Source organism: Leptopilina boulardi, unplaced genomic scaffold (assembly GCF_019393585.1).
Source record: "Leptopilina boulardi isolate dan_hultmark-lab unplaced genomic scaffold, ZJU_Lbou_2.1 LbouV2_273, whole genome shotgun sequence".
Taxonomy (NCBI): domain Eukaryota; kingdom Metazoa; phylum Arthropoda; class Insecta; order Hymenoptera; family Figitidae; genus Leptopilina; species Leptopilina boulardi.
In genome coordinates this window covers 303,363-330,733 of record NW_026137833.1, presented here as the reverse complement: position 1 = coordinate 330,733, position 27,371 = coordinate 303,363, and the positions used below count along the sequence as shown (strand labels likewise).

The following is a 27,371-nucleotide window of genomic DNA, read 5'->3' as shown; positions in this document are numbered from 1 at the left end:
TAAAAAAATCGAATCTAATGAAATGAAAACAATCTTTTATTAATAATATTTGTTCAAAATGAAAAATTTAGGTTGAATTTACGATAATTTAATTTTATTTACTAGATGAATTATTAATTTATTATAATATAATATACATATATCTATATATATCTAATCACCTTGATTCAGTCTTTTGCTTAGCATATACGATGCACAGCACAAAAAATCGACGAAATTATTTAGTAAAAATTTTCTTGACTAATAAAAATAAACATTTTAAGAAAATATAAACATTTTGAAAGGAAATTAAGACACAATTAAGATAAATTTAGACATAAATAAAAAGATATTCACAATTGTAAATATGATTTTACATTTGTTAATTAAAATTAACTTATGCAGTTACATTTCCTGTTTCAATAAAAAAAAAAAAATTACTAAGTATATGAGCTGACATAAATTAAATATATTTAATAATTGCAATTTATAAAATTACGACTTTCAATTATTTTATTATTTTACAATTTCAATAAATTTTACTTTTTTTCTATTACTTTACTATTTTAATTAATTCGATGCTAACTTTACTCCAATTTTAAAAATTACGATGTAACCGCATAAGTTTTCGGTGCAATATGTACAGGTTTTTTCTTTTTGCAATATTAATTATTAAACTATTAGAAAATTGTAATTAGTAATATTTACAAACGTAGTTTCTTTTTGTAAAAAACCACTAAATTATTTATCGAGAAAAATGAAAATGAATTTCTAAAGAAATATTTTATGGGACTACAAACTGCATTCTGATTTTCATATAAATAAATGTGATGATGACAATATGATGAATTATATCTTCTTTTGTTATTTCTCTCCAATTATATTATTTTTTATCCACTCTCTCCTTTTCTCCTTCTATTATCTTTCAACTTAATCGAAAAAATGCAAAACTGAAAGAAAATATCTTTTTTCAAATTAAATGATATTAAATTTTTATTTAAAAAATTCGAATTATTAATTAAATATTAAAAATATTAAGGGCCGGTTTCACCAACTATGGTTAAAAGTTAATCAGCGATTAAAGCCAATTTAACCGCTCATGATTGGTCGGTTAGGGATTTAATCGCTGATTAACTTTTAACCGGATTTGATGAAACTGGCCCTAAGGTATTTAATTTCATTTTTTGAGAATTAAGAAAAATGAAAAAAAAAAATTTTTTTTGAAATTCGTTTCTTACCAAAATTTAAGAAGGAGAACACTGGGGTCTTGTTGCTGATTCCTCATCATCAGACGAATTGTTATCACTCGATGATTCACGAAGATCCTCATCGCCTCCTCGAGGCAAAATATGCCTTCTTCTTCTAAAAGCTCTACTTAAATTCTACCGAAACAATAAAATATATCAAATATTTTCAAATTTTATTTTTATATTATAAGAATTTTAAAAAAAACGATATAGAATAGTAATTAAAATAAATAAATAATAATTTTGTTTTACCATAAATCTCCCCGACAGACGAATACGCCTTGAAAGAATCCACAACATTCGTCCATCATAAGCATCTGGTTCTTCACGCAAGTCATCTGCCCGATTCTTGAGATTTAATTTGACACACTGTAAATAAGAATTTGTATTTTGTAATTTATATAAATAAATAATAATAGTAATAAGGAATTTATCGTTCTAATTCTAAAATTACAAAAACTCATTTCAGATTAATTAACTTTTTATTTTTAGGTCAATCCATTATATTTCAAACTCGCTGCGATCTATGTTTTGGAAAAATCTTACAATTAATATGTAATCATCTTTCATATCCGTACAATTTATTTTTGACAATTAATTGAAATTTGTTTTTTGAATCAGATTTTTAAACTAAATTTTTATTTAAATAATTGAATTGCAAAAGATTTTTAATTTGAAATAAATTTTCTCCAAAAAATGACTTTAATTTTTTTTTTGAAATTTCTGACAAATAATTCAATTTTAGGGTTTCTATTCGAAACTTTTGTAAATTACTTACTCCTTGTAAATTCTTCATAGTAGGCGTTTCAATACTAGAAGATTCCCACACTCTTACATCGCAATCTGATCCACTTGTTGCCAAAACAGGAACAGACGGATGTGATTCTAAGCATTTTACCTAATTTTTCACAAAAATAATAGCATTAATTCTTTTATATTCGTAATTTGAATTCTGAATTTTGAAATACATGAGTTCAATTAATGATTCTATTGTCAGCAAATTCGGATAAATTTTTGCCATTTTTTCTTACTTCTGGCCCACTGTGCACTCCTTGATAGTTTCCATCTAACCATTGAACAATCGCTTCTGAATCTTTATCCCAAATGAAAAAATTTCCACAATCTGAACCGGATACAATAAATTCACTCTTGGGTCCAAAGAAATTGACGCCTTTCACTGCACAAAAAAATACAAATTAATAAGAAAAATAATAATTTAAAATGTACTTTATAAAAAAAAACGCATATTATTTTTATTTTTAAATGAGATTTATCAGGACTCGGATTACATAAAATCTTTGGTACAGAATAGTATTAAAAAATTGATTTTAAATACTTTTTTTCCCATGTATTTTAATTTCACTTATTTTTTCAATACAAATACTAAAAATAATTTGTCCCATTTATAAACAAATAAATGTAAAATAGTTCAATTTTATTTCTTTTAGAATTTTTTCTTCTAATCTTACCAATAGCATTATTTCTGTGACCCTGATATCTATGTGCAAAATCTCCAGATGGATGTGGATATAATGTATCAAAAAGATAAATATCCTCATCACTATAAGAGGCAAGAATTTCCGTTCCATTATAGTTATACAAAGCACATGTAACGTGAGGAAGTTTATTTTGAGTCTGTTAAAAAAGCAATTATTTTTAAATATTATATTTCTATGAATAATATATATAAATTCAATAAAAGAAAATATAAAAGAAATTAAAATTAAAAAAGAAATTAATATTTTTATACCAAGTGACTAGGACAATATTTGTACAAAGGTGAAGAAACTTTTCTCTTGTCGTAAACATGAACAGATTGAATTCCCCCTCCGACACAAAATTCATTACTGTTCAATGGATGACAATCAATACTGTATAATTGAATAACATCCGTTTCTTCATTTAATATCGCTAATCTATAATTTATAAAACATTAATTTATAAAAATATTTTTTATCTGAAATATTTATCACTTTGAACTGTGAATTCGCTATTTTATTGTAAAAACAAAAATAAATCAAATCAGATAAAAATGGAAAAAAAAAAATTTACCTCTGTGGTTTCGATTCACGAATATCAATTGAGAGTATTTTTCCATCTTCGCCACATGAAAGAACAACGTGCGGTGATTCCTTATGAATGGCAATTTTATGAACTGATCCCTGATGTGATCCTATTCTACGCGATTTACCTACCGGAAGTTCGAGTAATCGAACTTGCCCATCGTGAGCAGCTGTGACCATTAAATTTTCACAATCCAAAGGCATCCATTTTGCCTTAAAAATTTTCAACAAAAAAAAATTCCAATATTCAAATTATTTATGAATTCATAATTTTGTCAAAGTTTTGAAATTAAAATATATAATAAAAAATTTCAGTCATTTTTTCATAAAATTAAATTGAAATTGACTATTGAAAATACTAAAGAAAGAGGTAAAGCAAAAAAAAATTTCCGAGTTATTCATAAATTAATAAACAAAAAATATTTCACCACTGACCTGCAAAATTTTGTGGCCAGTGTGAAATGTAGCTTGTTTCCTTTCGGTGGCCCAATCCCAAATGTTAATAGTTAAATCATCCGAGGCACTTGCTAAAAGATTTCCCTTATGATTGAAATCCAAAGAATTGACACAACCCTGAAATTGATTAAATTAAAAAATAAAAGACAATAGAGTAAATATTTTTTAAAACTATTAGAAATTTTTAAAAATTTTCTTCAAAAAGAAATGGCGTTTTTCATTTTGTAAGCCCGTTAATATAATAAATAAATAAATAAAAATATATTTACCTGATGTTCATTTAAGCTACATTTCAATTGTAATCGCTGTACAGAACAAAGTGAACCATATAATTTGTTAGAAAATTCTGGATTTCTGCCAATTTGACGACTAATTAATTCCTGTATTACAAAGAATTTGGATTTTGGTGCTTCTTTTTCCATAATAGATGCAGCGATGTCCAACTCATCTTCACTGGCTGTTGTCCATTCGTTTGAATCGTCAGCGCCTTCTTCTTTGTTTTTAGGTTTTAATCAAATCATCCACAGTGGAGTGAATACGTTTTTTTTTTAAATTTAATTCATGTCACCAAGTAAACAATTACCTCTGTTATCTACTATGATTGGACTAGTTCCTCGTTCCGATAATGGGTGGCTTCTCTCTTGATAGTCATCTCCCTCCGCCATGTCATCAAGATCTTGTATTGAATCATCATCATCATTGTCGCTTTTTGTTGTTTCTATCGATTTATCAATTAAATAATTCAATTAAACAATTCTAGACGCAAAGAATAAGCTACAATATTAGTTTTTTAGAATTTTCATTTCATACAATTTTATTATCTAGAATTTACATTTAGCGAAATTTTTATTTTTTCTAAATTATTATTTAAGAAAAATTCCTTTTTAAGAAATTTCTACCAATATTACAGAATTGTTGTCGTTTTAGTCGGTTTATATTAAAAAAAAAAAAAAAAAATGAAAAAATTCGCTTTTTTGTTTTAACAAAATTTAAATGATTAATGAATATTTTACTTTAAATAACTAATGTTATTAGAGATTAAATTCATTTTATTAATTCTGTAATGAGAATAATTCTATAAAAATATTATCAAGAACATTTATTTCGAATATTTCAGAATCGAACTAAATGTAAGACAAATTTTCAAATTTTTATTTCAGTATGACAAATTTCTAAAAAAAAAAAAAATTCTTAAAGTTCCATTTTTATCATTTTTTCAAGTCTCATTTAAGCAATTTATTCGAATTAAAAATTTTGTCATAGTTTTTAGTATTGTTGGTCAAAAAAATTTCAGAAAATACTTAATCAATGTTTACAGATTTTTAAAATAAAATCTTTGTTTTAAATAATAATTTTGGAAGAATTAAAGTTGAAATTTTTAGAAATAATTGAATTTTAAAAGATTTTGTTAATTTTCAGACAATAATTAAATTTTACAGAACTAAAAATAATTTATCAAATAAATTTAGATAACATTTTTTAAAAGTAATTGAATTTTCAATGATTTACAATTTTGATTTTTGAAACTAATTAAACTTGATGTGATTTTGAATTTAAAATTTTTTTGACGATTTCTGTTAATAAAAAATGTATTAGAAATCGCAAACAAAAATACAAAAACTTTTTAAGTGAAAAATGGTTTCAGATAGTTAAATTTTCAAAGAATATTATGCAAATCATTAAAAAAAAAAAATTGAAATTTTTGCAAATAATTAAATTTCAAGTTGTTTTTAAATTAAAAATTTTTGATAATTTTATTTGCTAATTTTTTTTTAAATTATAAACAATTATTAAATTTTATAAAAAATTTTAATTAAAAAATAGTTCAAGATAATTGAATTTGTGAAGAATTTCATTAAAATTATTGAAAAGAATTAATTTAATGAAAAATTTTAGTTAAATAATTGCAATAAATTTTACCTTCGTTTTCGTTATTTAATTTTTGCGTTCCTGACGCTTCACCAATTTCATCGTCAGGTTCGGTATTATTTTTATTTCGATAATAACGTTTTCGAACATCGAATTTTAATTTACGGAATGAAATATCACTTTTTGAAGCCGAACATTCGGCAACTTCTGAATCAATTTGTGTTTCAGACAATTTTTGCCGTTTACTTGAATCTTCATCTGAACTTTCATCCGATTTTTCCATGGAAATTCCACTGTCTCCATTAATTTTACCTAAAACTGTGAATAATTATTTTTACCGTAAATTTATAATTTTTACCATAAGTATTTGAATATTAAATTGTCAAAGAAAATTTTTTTTCTACATCTATTTATTATTTATTTCACCTAAATTGTGTGACAATTATTTTAATTTATCTAAGAAAATTTTTTTATCAATATTGTAAACAATTTTTAAAATTATCAATTTAAGTTTTAAGTTAATTTTTATTATTATTATGGATTGTTTACTTTAATAATTTATTTCAAATCTTACACGGGTTTAAAAATGAACAAATATAGTGTAGATGAGATATTTTTAATTAAAAATAATTATTTACCTTTTGATTTATTTCTTTTCGTTGTACTTTGTTCGGGTGAGGAAGAATTAACGGTTTCATGATTTGTTGATTCCGAATTATCTTGCTACAAATTTTTTTTTAACGTAAAACAATCGTTAAATTAATAATTATTTAATTAATATTAATATATTTATTTATTTATTATTATATAAACGGACAAAAAATTTTATTATAAAATAAATTTTCTTTTTACTATAATACAAAATAATAATAACAAATTTTGCTTGTCAGTTGAAAAAATAAGAAAAATTACTGATTTGAATACAATTATTTTTTTTAAATTACCTCCGTTTTTGTAATTGTCGAATTTTCGGACATTACGTCTACGACTTGTTTATCATCATTTGAGTCGTCTTTTAAATTATTAGAATCCATATTCTTATCTTATATGTGGATCATCACTTAATTTTTTAAATTTTAATCCCCTATACATAAATAACAGCAAATGTATATGAAAATTTTTTTTTCTCTAATATTAAAAAAAAAACATTCAAATTTGAGGTTATGAAAACAATTTTTTTGCGAATTTAAGATTTACAAATTAAAATAATTATTCTCATTACTCACTTTTTTGAAATATGATGATTATGTCGTAATCCTGATATAATAAAGATTTAAAGCAAATTTAACAAAATAAAAATATTTACCTGCGCTTTGAAGAAACGAATGAATTTATTCTCTCTTTCACTTAGAGAAAAGAAAAAAATTACAGAAAAATCGTTGATTAAAAATCAGTAATAATTTATCGACTATAAACATTCGAAAAAGTAAATAAATTTACACTCTGTTATAAATATTATTACAAAAAAATATGACAACAAATACGGAAACTTCTATGCGCCACCTGGTATCACAAAGGAACAAGCTAGTACTCGAGTGATTTTCAGTCGGTTTTTTAGCATTTTAAAACATAGGAACTCACCCAGTCACCCTATGGTTACTGGGTTCTTGTGTTCCTTATGTGCCAACTTGATTCGGCCAAAAGACAAAAAAATCGGTAAAAATCGGTTGAATGAGCTTTATGTCTATTTCAAATTCGATGAAATGAACATTCGATTATAACAATTCGTTCAAATGAACATTAGGCCGTATTCATATTCGTTAAAAAGTACTTTTCGTCCAATTTAATGTTCTTCCAAATTAACTTTAGCTTTTTTTGATATTCGACGTTTGTAAATTCGCCATAATGCACTTTCGACTTTAACTTTGGGGCAAGAAGACTAGAGACAGGCTTGCTTTGGGGAAAAAGAATCCATCTCATTTTTTACGTTTGCGTAACTATTTTCAAAAGAGCATTCTATTGATCAAAGATCAATGTTTTATAGACAAATAATCATGTTTTACTATTTTATTTGCCAAAAAGAAAATTTTAATTACATTTTGCGATTTTATTTATTATTAAACTTTTTACTTTTCGATATATACAAACGGTTAAAAAATCATCCTGTAGTACCGTTTTGTTAATAGTGTAAAAAATAAAAAAATATATTAATAGCATCTTCATGAAATATACACAAAATAATAATAATATTTTAATACTAAATTATTAATAACAACCAAAAATATTTCTTTAACAGGAAATTGATATTTTAAAAATTTATTACGAAATTTTACGTAAAATTCGTCTTTCATTGAAATTCAAATAAACGCGGTTTTTTCCTCCAATAGAATAATAGATTTATCGGAAAACGATGAGTGAAAAACGAAAAATAATTTTCCCGCCATGTTTTGTTTGCTGTCGTTCATGTATGTGTACACTTGTTGAGTTTTGATGTGTTTGTGCGAGAAGCTCATCTAGTGAAAATGGTGCATCTTTGTTATTTTCTTAATAAAAAATATATTACAAATGTTTTGCTGTGAGATTTTTCAAATTTCTCGACGAATATGGAAACGTTTATGCCATCGGAAATTGCGAGATTAGTCGTCGGTAAATATAAATGAATAATTCTCTAAGTTCAAAAAAAAAAACAAATTGTATAATGCGTCTTTAATATATACTAACCTTTCATAAAAATGAAAAATATCAATTTAGAAAATCAAGATTTTTTCACGCATTTAAAAGTGATTTTCATGTAATTTAATCTATTTTATATTATAACAATTTTTCTTAAAATTTTTTTCTATTTTACTGAAATGATATTAAGAGAATATTGTCAATTCAAGGACACTATTTGATGACGAATGGAAAATTATATAAATTTTTTACACTTTTTTTATTTACCTAAAGAAAAAGATTAGAGAGAAATTTGTTATTCCTTTTTTTATTATATTTTCTTATTGTGTAGAAAAATAAGTTAAAAAATTAAGATGCATTTTGTGGAGTGCAAAAAAAAACTGTCTCGTTCGAAAGGTTATGTTTTGTATTATAAAAAAATTTAATCATGTTTCAATGATATAAATAATGTTTTGAAAATAGATTTTTGTCAATTAGGTAATAATTTTTCGTTACATTGAAAAAATTACAGGTTATTTAGAAGAACAAAAATGTGACGAAGCAGCGAAATTTTTCTTGGAGACATCTCCACTTTTGCAGGAATGTCGTATGGTTCAAGCAAGTGGGAAAACATTTCGAAGACTAGTCAGAGAAATGACTTTAATCGATGTTTTCGATAAATATTGTTCTATTATTTCCTTTAGTAAGTATTATTTTTTGAAGATAAATTAAAATTTAGGTTCTTCTTTTTGCTCTTGTATTTTTTTAATTTTTGGAAAAATTGTCTCTTTTTTGAGAGATTGGTTTTTTTCATTTGCATTTTTTTTTCTTTTTGTTACAATATATCTTGAGAATTAAATAATTTTATTATTTTTTTTTTCTATAAACACAGTTCAAGAGAGGCTAAATAAAATTGCTGATTCCGATCAAGTAAAGCATTGTGGAGATTTTCTTGAGCAACTTAGATTTTTAATTGATGGATCTCGAAGTCAACGTTTTGTTGTAAATATTAATGTACCCTCTCAGGTATGTAAAACGAATTATTTTTTGACAATCATATTTTAATGAAATGAAAAATTCATTTCTAAATTTTCCTTAACAATTCGATATTCTGAATTCCTTTAAAATTTTGTCTTAGAATTATTGAATTTATTTTATGTTTGGTACCAATAATTAATAATAATAATGAAATATTTATTAAGTTATTTAAAATATAGTTTTCTTGATTTTCATTTAAATAATTTAAATTTTTTACGGCTTAAAATCGATTTATTTTTAGAATTCAGCTACAACTACCGGAGGATCTCCGATTATTTCTAGTAGTATAAGAAAAAGACAACGCAGTGGAAGTGATCGAGATCGCGATCGCTGTAAGCGGTTTGCGAAATTACAATCACTAACACCTGAGAAGCAGAATAATTCTGAAAATAGTCAGTATTTTTTTTTTTTGTTATTTTAATTATTCTAATTTAATTATTTCTTCTTAATATTTTCGATGTATTGCAGTTCATTGTGATAAAGTCGAAGCAACTCCAGCTGAAAGTTTACCTGGTCATATTGACTTAACAAAATCAAATTCCGACGAGAGATCAGCTGTTAAACAGAAGATTAAAGAAAATCATGTTATTCAAGATGAATGCAATGATTACGATTGCAAATTTTATATGCCTGGATCCTCAACAGGTTAATAATAAATTAATTTAAATAGTTTTTTTTTATTGATATCGAAAAATATGTTAAAATTTTATTGTTTCTTTTTTTAAAGAGCAACCCGAGAATATTAGAGATTTACAAAAAAATCAAGAAAAAACCAACAATAGCGAAGAGTCAAATAAATGTGTTAATTTTTCTACAACACCATTAAAATGTTCAATGTCTACTGACACTGAAGATTTATTAAAAATTTATCAAAATACACAAGCATCGACTTGGGGACAAATTCTTGACTATGAGGAAATAATGAACAACGAGCCACTTGAAAATTTAAGCGTAAGTTTAGAAAATTAAATTAAATTTTTTTTAAAATAAATATTTGAATGGATTTATATTTCAGTTGCTGGGACAAGGATTGTTACATTGTAAAGAAATACAAGAGCAAATAGCAGAAAATATTAATAAAAGTGGTCTACTACCAACGGACGCAAATTACAAAGACGAAGCGCTTATTGCAAATTCTTCTGGTTTTAATACATCGGGAATTTTCAAATCAATCGTCGAGGAAACAATGGTTACAGCTTCATTTCAACAATTTGTTGGTTCTGTTTTAAAAATCACTGATTCAAATTCCAATACAAATACAGATGGCAAGAATAAATTGGAATTAAATCAAAAGTATGTAAAAATAATTTAATTTTTCATCTAAATAATCAATTTAATTAAAAAAAAAAAACATTTTTTTAGCGAACAATTACAAAATTTGACTGACATATTTTCCATGGAAAATCGTATTGACAATAATAAAATCGTCGACAGTACGGACAATAACAACGAATTACGCAATTTACTTACAAATCAACGTTCTAAAGTTACGAATGACATTAAAGAGGTAAATGAAGAGGGAATTAATATAAGCGATTTAAATGATCAGAATAATGCTGCCATTCAAAGTATCATAAATGCAAATTCAGCAAATAGTGAATTAATACAGGAGAAATCATCTTCTTTAGAACAAGAAATAAATGAATCGTCAATGATAAAAACTAATGATGCAGATTGTAAAAATATCAATGATAATTCAGCGGGAAAAAATATTTCCGAAGAACTTGAAACTAGTATTGAAATTATCGATGTACCTGCTGTTGATGATGCTCCTGCACCTCCGGTTGTAAGTACAAAACCAAGAATTACATCAATGAAAATTTTACCCAAAGGAAGTAGATTTTCAAAAAGAAAAGAGAAGAGACCGGTGAAGAAGCCAGTGGTAAATATTCCAATCATATCTGATTCCACTGATACAATGATTACGTCTACATTGGTTGTTTGCTCAAAAGATGATCCCGGCAGTTTTCTTGGAGTTCCTCCTTCATGTGAGTTGTTTTAAAAAGAAAAATGAATATTTACTAATTCAATTAATAATTTGTTCAAATTTTTTTTTTTTTGTTTTATAATTTTAAGTTTCATATAAATTCTAATTATTTCTGTTTCTTTTTGTTTTTCTAGATACAAACATAATAAATCCTCATTATCTTTCAATTACACCGAAAAGTATTCAATTTAAACAAGAACCAGTTTATTTTAAACACGTGAACGTACCACAAAAAGTTCCTGGGTCAATAAAAAAAAATTTCAACATTCTACCAAATCCAAGTGGTACAATTCCATTACCACTCACACATCCAGTTACAATTTCATTACCATCCGTTGAATTACCATTAACAACTCCAGTAATAACAATCAGTGAAGAGAATATAACACCATCAGAATATAGTATACCAAAATCACTTCCAAATATCGATATAATTCAAGAGGAGAATTATAAATCAACCGAAAATGTAAATAATCTCATTGAAAATACAAATATAGATGTAAAAATTGAAATCCCTAAAATTATCACCCCAACAACTAGTACTAAAGAAACGACAACTATAAATAATATTGATCCAATTTGTAATTTAGAACATATAACACTCTATGGCAATGAAACGAGTGCAGCGGAATTTTTAACTAGCAATGAAATTGAAACATTAAATGTCGATGCATCAATGACATTTTCCCTCTCTGGTCTTTCGCCATTTCTCAAAATGAATCGTGTCGTTGAGAAAAAGTCCGAAACAAAATCAAATCCACAAGATATTCTACCCTCAGTGTCAACAATAATTGATAACGAAAAGAAAACTGAATTAATAACAAAACGAACACCAAAATCAATAATTAAAAGTCGTTCAAAAAATCATCGTCTCAGTTTATCGACACCACGTCGACGACATAGTCACGTGAGAGCATTAGATTTTGGTACACCAACAAAATCAAATTCCGCAAGTAAATCATCATCATCTGTAAACAAAATTTCCCCCACATCACGTAATCGTTCAAATTGTCGTACTTCTTTATTTAAATCGCCACCATTTATTAATTCCAGTCAAAAATTAAAAAGTCCAAAAAATAATTCAACAAATTATAAAATTCCCATTGCCACACGTAGTCCAGCACCAAAATTAATGGGCGGTTGGGAAAAATTCAATGGAATGGATATGATTTTAGGTAAAGTTTCACCGAACGATAATTTTAATTCCACGCCAATTGAAAATATTGAGACAAAACCGCCAACAATTTTCAAAAGTTGGGACACTGAATTACGAAAAATGGCCAATCCAGAAGAAACAATTTCCACTGAGGCAAAAAATAAGAAACCAAAAGCACCTCGTAAAATCAAAAAAGTCAAGGAAATTGTCAAGAAAAATAATAAAAAACGCGGATCTAGAAAAACTCCCGCCAAAAAAAGTGACGATAATAAATTGATTGAAACACAAAGTAAAGAACAATCAAGTAAAGAAATTTTGTGTGAAACTATTTCCGATAAAGATTTATCGGATTTACCAATTGATTCATTAAATAAAGAACAATCTCCTAAAGATTCAATAAAAAAGAACGAATCATTAAATGATTCAAAAAATTTCTTTCCAAGCGATAAGGATTTATCATTTACACTCGACGATTCTGAACTTTGTAAATCAAATTCAAAAATTCAAACACCCAATATTCCCATAGGAAATAATCAAGAAATGAAAAGCGAAAAGAAAAGTGGTGAAATTGTTAAAAAATACGCAAAAGTTGTGACAATACCAAGAAGTGAAACACAACAAAATGTTGAATTTATGTCAAAAACATCACCAAATTATAGAGAAAAAATTATCATGCAACTTGAAACACCGAGAAAATTAGTGGAAAATTTAAAAAATGACATTCCACCAACGCCACGATTTTTAAGTCCAAATAGTAGTTCAATAACACCATTTACAAAAGTATCACGCAATGAAGATTCAAGTAAAATTCCTGATCTTTTTCCAACACCTGATTTTGCTCCCACACCGGGTAATAAATTAACACCAAATTTAGCAAGTGAAAATACAAAAGACGCAATTAAAAAAGGTGAATTTAATTCATGTTCACCGTATTATCAACCAAGTTCAGAAATTGATGATAAAATGAAAAAAGAACAATCGAAAAATATAACAAAAGTCGAGGAATTTCAAGTGATTAAAGTTAATTTAACACGTGAGGAAGCTGCAAAAGAGGAACTTACAATTTCTTCGAGTTTAAATGAAATTATTCAAGATGAAGAAGAAAAAGAAAAGGAAAAATTACCAGTAATTTATGATATGGAAGTTGAGAAAAATTTACACGACAGTGATAGTGAATCAACGGGTAGTGATAGTAATACATCATCATCGAGTTATTCATCAATGTCATCGTCATCGTCATCAAGTGCTTCTGACGATAGTTCCGATACTTCCCTAAGTGACAATAATTCACCGACAAAAAAAATTAATAATTTACCCACAAAAAGTTGTTCCAATTCCAGTGGTTCATCATCATTTCATATTGTCTACGAACCGGAAATTCCAAAAGAAACAGAAATCGCAACCAAAATTAATAATCCCCCTGTGAATGCAATTATTACAAATAATGAAATTGAGAGAAAAGAATTTGCAATTCCAAAATTCGATATTGAAAAATCGTCAATAAAAGAAGTGTCACCGCAAAAAATGTTTTCTGTCACAAATATCAATGAAAATGACGATCAAGAGACACCGGCTAAAAATGAATTACTTATTGAGGCAACAATTTCCGAAACTCCAAGTAGTTCAAAAGCCGGTTCGGATATAACAACAAATTTATCAACTAAAATTACCGAAATTATGACCTCGGAACAAAAATTGTGTAAAGTACCATTAAAACCAGTTCCTCCGGTTAAATCCCTAGAAACGAAAAGAGTGGCAAATATTTTAAAACACACGAACAAATCGGGTTTGAATTTACAAACAATTGATTATCTTAAACCGGAAAATCTCGCTTTAAAAGGTGAACGATTAAAAAAAGGTTTTTGTGAAGCTTCTCTAGTACAAGTTAAAAAAAAAGGAAAAACCGCCAATAATAATCAAAATAAACGCAATCGTCGTCCAATTGGAAGAAATTTACAAACAAATGCACGAAAAATTATCCCTAATTATCAAATAAATACAAATATTTCAATACAAGAGAAAAAAGAAAATGAAATCATCGAACAAAATCTCCTAAATGAAAATTCCATTTTAGAAAAATCCACAGAGAAAAAGAAGAATATTCCAAAAAATGAAAAAAAAGAAACAAGTAACGAGGAAATTATTAAATTATTACCGCCCAAAACAACAAAAACACCGAAAAAAGGACGAACTCCAAAAAAGGGAAAAACTCCAAAAAAAGTAAAACCCCCAAAGAAAACATCGTCAAAAAAGAATTCACCTGAAAATTTAATTGAAGAATTAGATAAAAATAAAATACAAGATATTGAAAATAAAATTGATAACAATGATAAAACAGAAATAGAAACAGGTGATCAAATTTTAGACGATAAAGTTAAAGAAATTATAACAACATTAGGCGATGAGAAATTATCACTTAAAGCAAAAGTTGATTTAGTAAAACGTGATTTATTTAGTGATGATGAAATTGTCGATCAACGACGAACAAGATCAAAATCACGACAAGCATCCGATACAAATAAAAGTGATGATACAAATGATTCAATATTAGAACAATTACTTTCACTTGAAAAATCATCGAAAGAAGATTTACCATGTGTTTTACAAAGTTTGGATTTAGTACCAACGACAAATACAAAAAATGATAATAGTTTTTATAATACAAGTCAAACGGAATTAAGACATGGTGAATATCATTTTATTTACGATGATACAATAATAATGGAAAAAAAGAGAAGACGAAAATACAGTATCAGTGAATTGGAAATTGATTTGGATAATGGTGAAGAACGTCATATTATACTTGCAGCAACGAAAATGGAAGAGATATTTAGTTTACTACCAAAAAAACCAAAAAAAGGAGGTGGTAGTAATGCTGCTGGAAAGAAGAGTCCGAGTAAAAATAATAATAATAAAAAATTGTTGAATATTTTGGAAAAATATGAAAAACCTTTAGCATCATCGTCGCCAATTATGAAAGCTGTGCAATCGTCTGGTAAAAATGTTAATTTCACGAAGAATGAAGAAATTGCGAGGGTGGATATTGATAAAAATGAAAAAGGCAAATTAGTCGAGAAAGGTAATTTTTATTTCTAATAGAATTCTATTCTATGTATTTTATGTTTCTAATTTTTTTTTTTCTTGTCAAATTTCAGAAAAACCAAAAGCCAAGTCACGAAAGAGAAAAATGTTGACAGCAGAAGAACCAGATCATGTGAGTTTTATTTCTTTTTTGTTAATAAACAACTGGGTGTCTAACAGTTAGGAAAAAGTTAGGGAATTTTTTATGAATAAATTAAAGTAACTATTAGTTTCAAAAATTTATTTTACTTTTTTCCCAAAGCAAATGTAAATTAAACAGTTGTCCTTCACACTCAATTATTAATCATGTGATATATCTTATATTCATTAAGTAAATAATTATTTACTACTATTTATTGAATCTAATAAATGATTTTTTAAACTTGAATAACAATTAATTAATTTTTTCAGTGAAATATTTGGTTTTTTAATAAAAATAAAAATTATTTGATACAATTTTATTTTATCGGTTCAACTTCAAATAAAGTAAATTAGTCATTAATACGAATAATTTTTATTATTTAATGCTAATACCCACATTTAACTTATAAAAATTTTTACGGCGTCGAATATTAAATTATCGAATTTCTATTTAGCAAAATTGTATAAAGTGAATTTTATATTATGCAAAATTTTCAATTTACATTTAACTAAAATTCGATTTAAAAGAATTTCTATTTAGCTGAACTCTTATAAAGCATTTTTTCTAATAATTTTTTTTTAAATTTTAAATTAATATAATTTCAATTTAACGAAATTTATGTTTATAAAAATTGACAAAAAAAGAACTAAGTAGAATTTTTCTTAAATGAGAATTCTGTTAAATAACAATTAGTTCGAATTAAAATTTTCTTTAATAAAAACTTTGTTAATTAAGAATTTTGTTTAATAGAAATTCTGTTAATTGTGGATTTATTCAATGACAATTCTTTTAAGTAAATATTTTTGATAAATCGAAATTTACTAAAATATCAATTTTGTTAACAAAATTTTTCTTTATACAATTTTTCTTGACATAAATTCCGTTAAATTGAAATTGTATTAATTTGAAATTCGATTTATTAGAAAATCTGCTTTATATAATTTGACTAAATAAAAATTTGATAATTTAAGATTTGACGCCGTAAAAATTCTTTTAAATTAAAATGTTGAGAATATTTATACGTCCCCCAATTAGTTTATTTATTTCACTTAAACATTTTATTTTTTACCAAACATTATATTTATTTGGTTCAAATACATATGAAATTAGTGAATGATAGACAGGTAAATTATTTAATTGTATCAAAATAAATTTTATTTGATCAAAATAAAAATTTTTTAGTGTAATTTAGGTCAGGGAAAAGTCAGGGAATTTTTTTCATAGCATTTGTTAGACACCCTGATAAAAGTTTTTTTTTTTTTTTGGGAGAGCTCATTTGGAATTTTAGAAAATATTTTTAAAAAATATAAAAATAATTGAATGTGTCAAGATTCTCAGTTTTGATTTTTAGAACCTTAATTAATTAACTTTAATTTAATTTATTCAGATTTTAAATTGAAAATTGTAAATTTGAAATGATAAAGATTTTATTTTGTAAATTTAGGATATTATTAATTGATTCTTATGTTATAATACATATAATAAATACAAATATCTACATAATAAGATATAAAACAAATATTAATATTAAAAAAAAATTCTTTAACATTTACAGACCAAAGCAAAAGTAGTCGTGCCCGAAAATTTAGCATTGCTTCACCATCCAGGAAAAGAAGATAAACTTCTGTCTTTTCTTCACGGACCTTAAGTTTTGTTTCCAATATTTTTCGTTTTCATTAAAGAATAAAAAATGTGAAAAATATTGGACGTTAAAAAGTGTTAAAGAAAAGACAAAGAAAAATAGCAACGTATTGAATGTGTTGCATTTATTACAAAAAAAAAAAAAAAAAAAAAAGAAGACTTCAACATTATAGTTAATGAATGTCACAAAACTTGTTTGTATATAATATATAAACGAAAAAAAAGTAATTAAGTTTAATGTAGTATTTAAAAACAGTTAAATTGATATAATTTTGTAAATATATACGTTTTTTCTACTTATAATATGACATAAAAAAAACGTCACACATGTTATAGTTAAAAAAACAACGTTTTTGTAACAAGACTTAAATTAAGATATAGGGCATTCTTTCTTAAATGTCTTCAGTAAAAAATGAAAAGTTATTGAATTTTTGCTTGAAATTTTGTTAAATTCTTGCCCTATATGAGGGTAACAAATTTCTAAAATATTAGTTCAAAAATATAAAAAGAATTGTAATAGAAATTAATAGTAATAAATTGTAATAGTAGAAGGGTGAAATTTAAATTGAAAATTTTGAAATTCATAGAACTTTATAGAATTTAATTTTTATTTATTGAATTGCAGAGCATTTTTTTTACTATTCAATACAAAAAATACTTTTTTTTAAAAAAAAATTTTTTTTTGCCCCCAATTGAATAAAAATTTAATTTTGAAAAAACTTCTGACATTGAAAGAACAGGAAAAATTCTTTAAATATTCACTATAAAAAAAATTAAAATTCATAAAGTTATTCCACAGATATTTGAATTTAAAAATTTTCAGCCTCCACTATTTTGTAGAAATTTTTTGAAAATAATTTACAATTTTAGGGAAATTATCTTATTCTTCATATAAAATAAATTACCAAAGTTTCAATCGAATTCAATAATTTATTTTTTCTCTCGAGAGCCATTTCGGAAAAAAATGTCTCACATAAAAAATTACTAATTTCTTGTATAATTTGTTTTCTTCGATTGTCAATTATTCTCCTACGTAAAATTTAACATGTCTCACACGATATAACTTTCAAATCCATTGTATGTACCTATGTCTATTTAAGCTTTAAAAAAAATGGACTTTTCTTTCAGTATTTTAATTTTATGTTTTTGACAAGTACTTTTTTTTATTTTCATTTATATTAAGTTAGATATAGTGCTCATTTATTTATAAACATATATACAAATAGAAATCTCACTACTGATAAAAATGTTTTTAAAAAAAAGCTGTAGATAATAGTTGCGTGAAATATTCTGTAAAGTAGACATAAGGCTCATAATATACAAATTATTTATTTGTATTCTTCTTTTTTTTGCATCGCGACAGACGTATATTTTTTATTAAATTGCATTAAACATTGAAACAATTGTTATTTTTTATATTAAAAAATAAGAATGTAAAAAAACATTCTCACCCATTCATGGGGGGAAAATAAAAAAAAAATTGAAAATTTTAATTTGTTGCATGAATATTATCTTTTCCTTTGAAATGAATTATTAAACCAAAATTTCTTTCACAGAAAATTGTTAAGGGGAATCACCACCTTTATATTGAGTCATTTAAATTTTAATAATAGCAGGATTATAATTTTTTCAAGTCTGATTTAAGCAATTCATTTGAATTAAAAATTTTGTCAATAGTTTTTAGTTTTTATGGTCAAAAAAATTTCACGCAATATTTAATCAAGTTTTACAGATTTTTAAATAAAATTTTTTTTTAAATAATGATAATTTTGGAAGAGTTAAAGTTGAAATTTTTAGAAATAATTGAATTTCAAAAGATTATGTTAAATTTCAGACAATAAATGTAATAAGAGAACTCAAAATAAAATTGGTGACTCCCAATAATAAAATTAAATATTCTAATTTATTGATTATAAGTAATGAAAAGATGAATAAAATTAAAGATATTGTAAATAAAATAATCCTCTGTTTTATTTATTCTTATTTTATTTATATATCAAAATGTTGAGACATATAGATAATGAAATAGGATAAATTATCATGAACTGACAAAAATGAATAGTTATTAACTAAATTATCGATTTTAAATTCGACGAAAAAATTAACAGAATGAATGTTTATAAAAATACATATAAATTTTTTTTCCATTAGATTCTACTATTTAAATACAATATATACATACAACAAGTTCAATTATATTGAACGAAAAGTATATTTTTTTTTTTATTTTTTTTTTAAATAGCAGAATCTTAAGATTTTTCCTTGACTGCTTGATCAACTTCATCGACAATTTCTACAAATTTTCGCCACAATTTTGGATTCAATGAAATGCCTGAAAAAAGCAAATATATATTATTGAAAGATATTCTCTCTCTCTCTCTCTCTCTCTCTCTCTCTCTCTCTCTCTCTCTCTCTCTCTCTCTCTCTCTCTCTCTCTCTCTCTCTCTCTTAATGTAAAAATAATTTGTAACCTTTCTTTGATGGCTTTAATTCTCCGCTGTTTTTATCCTCGTACATGTAACGAATATCGATTAATGTTTTGCCTTTAAAATCACGAACTGTAACTAGACATTTTTCATCTAATTCCCAAACACCGTCATTTTTTGGTTTTTTGCTTGAAGATCCTTCCTTACTTTCTTTTTGTTTAACCTCCTTTTTTGGCCTTTTCTTTCCCTTTTTTTCAGCCTAAAATTTAAAATTAATTAAATTATCATTTTCTTTAATTAATATTATTTAAATAGTAATTTTTTTCTTTAATCACCTCAGAGGAACTTCCACTCGCAGAGCTATCATCACTGTCGATGAATTCCTTCGATTTCGGCATTTTGAATTTGAATCAAACTAAAATAAAATAGTAACAAGAATACAAGGTGAAAATATTTTTAAAAATTTTACTTTTTTCAAAAGTTTAAAAAAAAAACTAACGTTTAAAAATCACGAAAATCAAAACAAAGTGTCAATTTTATTTTTTTATCAAAAAGAAAAGTGCAAAGGAAATATTAATTTATGTTCCGTAAGTTTTTATTTAATTTAATGATTTTACTTTATCGTAATTTGTGGATAAAAATCGCCAAATTAGGTTATTTAACAGTTTAGATTATACTTTACTTTTAGTTAAGTTTAATTATTTTAATTTTATTTAACATAACCTAAATTTTAATAATAATTTTTCATATACAATACGACATTTTTCAAAACAAATTTCCTTTTATTTTTACTAAAAATCTGTTTAATTAAAAAGTTTTTTTTTTGTTGTTAAAAAATAAGAAAATACGAAAATTAAATAATTTTTCGTTTTGACTGTCAGGTCTATAATTTTTCCTTACATATATTTATTTTACAATTCATTTTTTAGTTTTAAAACTTTGGACAAAATGGTACATGAAATGAAATTAAATATAAAATTTTTTAAAAATATTTTCTAGTCGTGGAAAATATATTAAATAACGATCGGAAACTATATCAGATCGATTAAAAATAAAAAATACTTTTTTGAGAATTATCTAGAAAAAATTTTTTTTATCAATAAATTGTCAAAACTTGTATACAAATTGCATAAAGAAATCAAAAGAAATAATCCATCTATTTTTAAATAATACAAAAATTTTCTATTTCTAAGTTATCAAATATTTGTAATATTTTAATGCAACATAAATTAATTTTTCCTAAATATATGAATAAAATACACACACATTCGTATATCTATATATGCACTTATAGAATCAACTAAAATAATCTACAATTTTCCATTAAAATGAAAGCAAAGAATTTGGAAAAATTTCTCATTTTAAATAATAAAACATTTAATAAACATCAAGGAATATGGATATTTTTCTTTTATTGAATTTTACGTAAAAATAAAGAAACAAAACAAATTTATTACAACGTATACAACATCTGACAAAATAAATATAATGCGCTATCACAGGGAACAAAATTTGTTTGTTCTCTTTTTTCTCAATTCAAACGAACATATTTCTTTTTTACTGTAATTTTAGCTAACAAATTTCTTATCAAAAAAATCAGGATATATGTTTAGACAAAAAAAAAGATAAATATTAAAAGATTTATACTTACATTATAATTGACAAAAAAAAAACCGTTGAACGGAGATGGAATTGATTTACAAGCCTCAACACGCCGTGAATATTTACCGGAAAATGGCGTCTTCACTTTTTTTTCGAAAAGCGCGACTTTATAGCGGCTTTTTTGAATAATAAATTTCAAAGTCAAGTTCACATGATTGCAATTTGGCGCTTAATTTAAAAATTTAAGAAAGTTTATTAAAAAAATGTTCTGTCTTCATTATTTAAAAACTGATAACGAGGATTAAATTTTTAATAATGATTAGATAGATTTATTATTATTATTATTATTATTATTAATTATTACTATTATTAATATACAAAAAACCTGTTATTCTAAAAAATATTTTATTTAGAAAATAATTTTAATTGGAAAAATATTCAATGGTGTTATTTATTTTTAATGGAAAATTTATATCAAAGAACAATTTTATTCGAATAATTATTATTTACATTGTGAAAATATGTATGAGTCATATATATGTACAATCGCCAATATATAATATTATATTTGTGGAAAAAAAAATTACTTAAAAAAAAAATACTGAAATTAAAAACACTTTTTTTTCCCCCTTAAGGATTAAATATTTACGATACACTATAAAGTAATTTTAATATTTTGTATGAAAAACTAATAATGAAACTAAAGATTATAATGTTTATATAAAATATAGAAAATGTTATCCTACAAAAATGAAATACATAATTTTCATACGATCTACTTTTTACATTTAAAAAATTTTTTTATTTTGTAAAATCAATGATTTTTTGATAGTTTATAAAAGTTTTTTTTGTTCTCTTCAATGCAGCTTGAAAAAAGATATCAAAAAGCAAAAAAAAAAAAAAAAAAAAAAAAAAAACAAAATTACAAATAATTTATAAAGCGAATATGAAGCATTTTTTTTTTTTGTTTTTGTGAGAGGGATTATTCTTTTTTATTTTTAGGACTTGAAATTGTAATTAATTTAACTCTACGTGGAGTTTTAACAAGTGGTAATTCAATTTTTGTTGGTGTTTGTTTACCAATTACTTTAACACAACTATCAGTATTATTTTCCTCATTATAAACTAATTTTATATCCTCTGTTTCTTCGAATATTTCATTAATGTTATTTTTTTTTTTTTCATTTGATAGATTTTTTCGACTAGTATCCTCATTTATTAATTTAACATCACCATTTGTCATTGTTTTTAAATTAGTGTCAACATTCAATTTTTTCAATTTTTCATCACTGTCATTTGTTGTGGTTTTTAAATTATTATCACATTTTTCAACGGCAATATCAATGTCCATTGCATTACTATCAATATCAATGAATGGTTGACGAGTTTCTAATTTTTTTGGCGTTAAATTGTTGTCGTTTTTAATTTCTTTTGTTTTTTGTCCATCCACCATTGGAGGTTGTGTTTTCATCTCGTAAATTTTGCCCAATTCATCGTCTTGAAATAAAATTATCGAACAATAACCATCGGTTGAGGATACCATTAAAATTTTTCCATCCGACGACCTTAAATATATGGAAAAATTTATGAATAATTATGATAAAAATAATAAAAATTTGATTAAAATATATGAGTTACGATATTTATAGCAATTAGAAAATATATAGGATAACAAAATCATTTTTGAAAGTATCAAATTTTACTTTTAAATTAGACTTCAAAGACTTTGTTCGAAATATTATAATACTCTGAAACATTGGATTAATTTATTGTAAATTACAGGGTGTCTAGCAACTGCTAGGAAAAAAAATTCCCTGACTTTTTCCTGACCTAAATTACACTAAAAAATTTTTATTTCAATCAAATAAAATTTATTTCGATACTTAAATAATTTACCTGTCTATTATCCACTAATTTCATATGTATTTGAACCAAATAAATATAATGTTTCGTAAAAAATAAAATATTTAAGTGAAATAAATAAACTAATTATGGGACGTATAAATATTCACAACATTTTAATTTAAAAGAATTTTTACGGCGTCAAATCTTAAATTATCAAATTTTTATTTAGTAAAATTATATAAAGCAGATTTTCTAGTACATCGAATTTCAAATTAATATAATTTCAATTTAATGGAATTTATGTCAAGAAAAATTGTATAAAGAAAAATTTTGTTAACAGAATAGTTATTTTAGTAAATTTCGATTTATCAAAATATTTACTTACAAGAATTGTCATTGAATAAATCCACAATTAACAGAATTTCTATTTAACAAAATTTCTTAATTAACAAAGTTTTTATAAAAGAAAATTTTAATTCGAACTAATTGTTATTTAACAGAATTCTCATTTAAGAAAAATTCTATCTAGTTCTTTTTTTGTCAATTTTTATAGACATAAATTTCGTTAAATTGAAATTATATTAATTTAAAATTTTAAAAAAGTATTAGAAAAAATGCTTTTTAAAAGTTCTGCTAAATAGAAATTCTTTTAAATCGAATTTTAGTTAAATGTAAATTAAAAATTTTGCATAATATAAAATTCACTTTATACAATTTTGCTACAAAATTCGATACAATTCGATAATTTAATATTCGACGCCGTAAAAATTTTTATAAGTTAAATGTGGGTATTAGCATTAAACAATAAATTATTCGTATTAATGAATAATTTACTTTATTTGAAGTTGAACCGATAAAATAAAATTGTATCAAATAATTTTTATTTTTATTAAAAAATCAAATATTTCACCTAAAAAAAATTAATTTATTGTTATCCAAGTTTAAAAAATCATTTATTAGATTCAATAAATAGTAGTAAATAATTATTTACTTAATGAATATAAGATATATCACATGCTTAATAATTGAGTGTGAAGTCCAACTTTTGAATTTGCATTTGCTTTGGGAAAAAAGTAAAAAAAAATTTTGAAACTAATAGTTACTTTAATTTATTCATAAAAAATTCCAGAAAATTAAAAGAAATTCCCTGACTTCCCTGACCGTTAGACACCTTGAATTATAAAAAAATAAACGAACAAAAAGAATTAAAGATTGAATTTGAAATTAAATTATTACTCACCAAGCGACATCCGTCAGTCTTGTGAAATGAATATTGGAAACAATGGCAATGGGTGAAGTTTGTTGTGTATCATAAATGACAACAGAACGATGAGTGGCGACAGCAAAAATCATTCTATAAGGCAATGGAATTACAGATTTTGGTCCATCTTCACGTAATTGAAAATATAAAGGACAACAACGAACAGCAATTGTCTGTTCTTCCGATGATGGTAAAATCATAACGGGTCTGAAAAATTTATTTAAAATTCGTTAATTAGTTTCTATTAATAGATATCAATATTCTATTATTTTATTTGCTACTTTATTCTATATTACCATTATCTTTTTTTAACTCTTCCATATCGATAATATTTTAAATTCTTTTAATTTATTTATCATATTATAAATGAACTTACTCTTTTAAATTATGCCTCGAAAAAACAATAGTCGCATTTGCTATTTTATCAGTAGTTTCCTGAGGTTCAATAATTCCTGACGGAGCAATAATAAGAGTTCCATCTGGCGTATAAGTTAATCGTCGAAAAAACGATTTAAATGTATCGTCATAAAATAATCGAACCAATTTTCCATCGAGTGGATGTCCAGTTGGTGTTGGTATTTTTGCTTTTGTTACACGTTGAACTGTTTTCTTTGTATTGAGATCGACCAATCGACACTGTCTAAATTTATAAATTAAATTTTCTTTTTTACTATGATAATAAAAATTCTTTAAATTGCATATAGTATTTTTTTTCTAGGATAGAATTTTTTACAATTTTCTTTGTAATGTTTTTATATTATTTTTAAAATAACTAAAAAATTTTAAAATATTTTTACTCTTTTTAATTGATTTGGAAAATTTTACCTATCGGAACTTAATGTGCAAACATATTGATTGCAAGGATCCCACGTGACTCCTTGAACAAAACCTTTATAATCGGACAATATACAATTACTTCGTCCTTTATTTAAATCCCATAAAATTGCGGTATTATCGACAGATCCCGAGACAAGGGAACTCGAGTCTGGTGACCAACATATGTCATAAATATCTTCAAGATGTCCTTTCAATACCTTCCACGATGTCCATTGTTCTTTATTTGAATTTTCCTCGCCAAGAAATAAATTTAATTCAGATTCTTCTCGTTGTTTCCACAATATAATTATTGATTCTAAGTGACAAAAAAACAAGAAATAGTAAGTTTTTTTTTTTAATAATAATAAATTAATATATCAATTAATAAATAAATATTATTATTATTATTTGTATTAATCCCTCCCTGTACACCTTTTAGTAGGTTTTTACATTAATTTTCAAACCCTTACGTTATGAATATTTAGTATATATCCCTAATAGTAAAATAATTTTATAAATTTTTATATTTATCACTCGGTAAAGGTTTTAAAGAAAATAGAAATTTTTATTTTATTTAACTCGGAGTGATTGGTAATTTTTTTTTTAATTTTTAATTTGAATTAAAAATAATTAATTTAAGTTTTAGTTTCTTTCTCTTTTCCTTACCGTCATCGGCAGACGCTAAAATTTCACCTGAAGGTGAAAAACGTACGACATTTATTGCCTTTTGATGTCGTTCTAAATCAGCAACACAAGAAACAATCGATCCACCGGTATCGTTTATTAATAAATGCCAAATCTGTTTTTTTAATTAGAAAAACCAAATATAAATTAATAAAACAACAATAATTTTAAAAAAACATCACGTTAATTTAGTACATTTTAAAAAATTGATTAATAATTTTTAGACATAAATTTCAAAGAATAATTCTATTTTTTTTATACAATATTTTCTTATCTAAACAATAATTTATTAACTTTATAATTATTATTTATTTATTTATTTCTCTCCATGTACATCTCTTTGGATTTTTACATAACAATAATTTATTATTTTATTCTGAATCATTTTTCTATAAAAATCAAAAAAATAATTTCGAAATACATATATATATATAAATATTGAGAAATAAAATTTATTAAAACATTAAATTTTTAATGAAAAAATTACTAAATAGAAATAATAAATAATTCCTTTGTAAAGTTTTGTATAAAAAAAGAAAAAAAAACAAAATGCACTTGATGTAAAACCTGTTGAATGTTTTTTATTTTTATGACATTCGACAAAGGATAAATTTAAATCTTTTTTAGAAATTAAAATCTTAATTATTTGAGATGAAATATTTGAGTGATAATTCGCAAATAATGAATTTTTAAAAAAAAATATCTCACCAAAACGTGAGAATCTGCTCCTCCAGTGACAATTCTCCAAAATGTTTCTTCTGATGAATTTTTCCAATTTCCCACTTGTATATCGATACTTAATACTGGATCACGATTATGCCATGAAATTTCAGGTATTGAGCACTTCATGATTTATTGAAAACTTTAAAATATAATATTATAATATAAGAAATAAATTAAAAAATAAAGAAAACCAAGTTTGACTTTGTCAACAATTCATAACCTTAAATTTTGTGTTCGATTGTTGCCGGAGAATGCACATAAAGCGCGCGATCTTCAATCGGTTAAAATCGTTAATTTCCGTCAAAATTCCAATAGATTGACCAATTAAATAATTAGTGTAAGGGAATAATTTTTACCATAATGCAATTGTTAACTCAAAATTTCTATTTAAAAAAAAGAGGGAAAAAATATGTAAACAATTTTTATCAAAACATGATAGAAAAAAAGACGAAAAAATTGAAAAACATCGCTAATGTATTTTAGTAGGCATTTTTCAATGTTTGTACACAAATATATTGTTTATTTAAGAATTGAAGAGTATTTTACAATAGAATTTTATAATTTTCCAAATAAATGAAATCCTAACCTCAAAATTGCTTAATCTTAATGTTTGTTTTTTTAATTTTTTAAATTTGCAATTCTAAGTAAAACATTAATAAATAATTATTCAAAAGTAAAAAAGAATAATTATTTGAAAGTTTTTCTTTGGAAAAATTACTACTGGATATATTTAATTACTATTAGATATAAATAATAAAATAAT

The 27,371-nt window shown here is 24.3% G+C and overlaps 4 protein-coding genes across 7 annotated transcripts; 1 reads left to right on the top strand and 3 right to left on the bottom strand.

The window, feature by feature from the left end:
* Positions 1–72: 72 nt before the first annotated feature.
* On the bottom strand, positions 73–7,201 carry LOC127281497 (DDB1- and CUL4-associated factor 8). 4 transcript variants are annotated; one of them, XM_051305219.1, is made up of 15 exons: positions 6,921–7,201; positions 6,559–6,698; positions 6,253–6,337; positions 5,666–5,926; positions 4,329–4,463; positions 4,015–4,238; positions 3,725–3,862; positions 3,279–3,502; positions 2,977–3,142; positions 2,696–2,861; positions 2,258–2,403; positions 2,005–2,124; positions 1,479–1,595; positions 1,218–1,361; positions 73–929 (listed from the first exon to the last, which is right to left on the bottom strand). In XM_051305219.1, exons 2-14 carry the CDS (start codon positions 6,646–6,648, stop codon positions 1,224–1,226), a joined length of 2,010 nt encoding a protein of 669 aa, XP_051161176.1. In that variant the 5' UTR covers positions 6,649–6,698; positions 6,921–7,201; the 3' UTR covers positions 73–929; positions 1,218–1,223. The 4 variants fall into 4 exon arrangements, with proteins under 4 accessions (XP_051161176.1, XP_051161175.1, XP_051161174.1 ...); XM_051305218.1 differs by having other exon boundaries at positions 4,015–4,235; positions 5,666–5,932; positions 6,921–7,200; XM_051305217.1 differs by having other exon boundaries at positions 5,666–5,932; positions 6,841–7,196.
* Positions 7,202–8,018: 817 nt separating this feature from the next.
* Positions 8,019–18,654, top strand: LOC127281517 (uncharacterized). Its single transcript, XM_051305242.1, has 11 exons — positions 8,019–8,200; positions 8,739–8,909; positions 9,099–9,232; positions 9,486–9,636; positions 9,713–9,889; positions 9,972–10,195; positions 10,260–10,537; positions 10,607–11,232; positions 11,366–15,466; positions 15,543–15,601; positions 17,166–18,654. Exons 1-11 carry the CDS (start codon positions 8,158–8,160, stop codon positions 17,256–17,258), a joined length of 6,057 nt encoding a protein of 2,018 aa, XP_051161199.1. The 5' UTR covers positions 8,019–8,157; the 3' UTR covers positions 17,259–18,654.
* A 541-nt stretch (positions 18,655–19,195) lies between these two features.
* On the bottom strand, positions 19,196–21,467 carry LOC127281691 (activated RNA polymerase II transcriptional coactivator p15). The gene is made up of 4 exons (XM_051305546.1): positions 21,329–21,467; positions 20,013–20,092; positions 19,723–19,936; positions 19,196–19,583 (listed from the first exon to the last, which is right to left on the bottom strand). The coding sequence occupies exons 2-4, from the start codon at positions 20,073–20,075 to the stop codon at positions 19,501–19,503; spliced, it is 360 nt and encodes a 119-aa protein (XP_051161503.1). The 5' UTR covers positions 20,076–20,092; positions 21,329–21,467; the 3' UTR covers positions 19,196–19,500.
* Positions 21,468–21,773: 306 nt separating this feature from the next.
* LOC127281540 (chromatin assembly factor 1 subunit B) lies at positions 21,774–26,860 on the bottom strand. The gene is made up of 6 exons (XM_051305265.1): positions 26,594–26,860; positions 25,868–26,000; positions 25,211–25,517; positions 24,762–25,025; positions 24,365–24,592; positions 21,774–22,844 (listed from the first exon to the last, which is right to left on the bottom strand). Exons 1-6 carry the CDS (start codon positions 26,732–26,734, stop codon positions 22,262–22,264), a joined length of 1,656 nt encoding a protein of 551 aa, XP_051161222.1. The 5' UTR covers positions 26,735–26,860; the 3' UTR covers positions 21,774–22,261.
* Between the last annotated feature and the right edge of the window lie 511 nt (positions 26,861–27,371).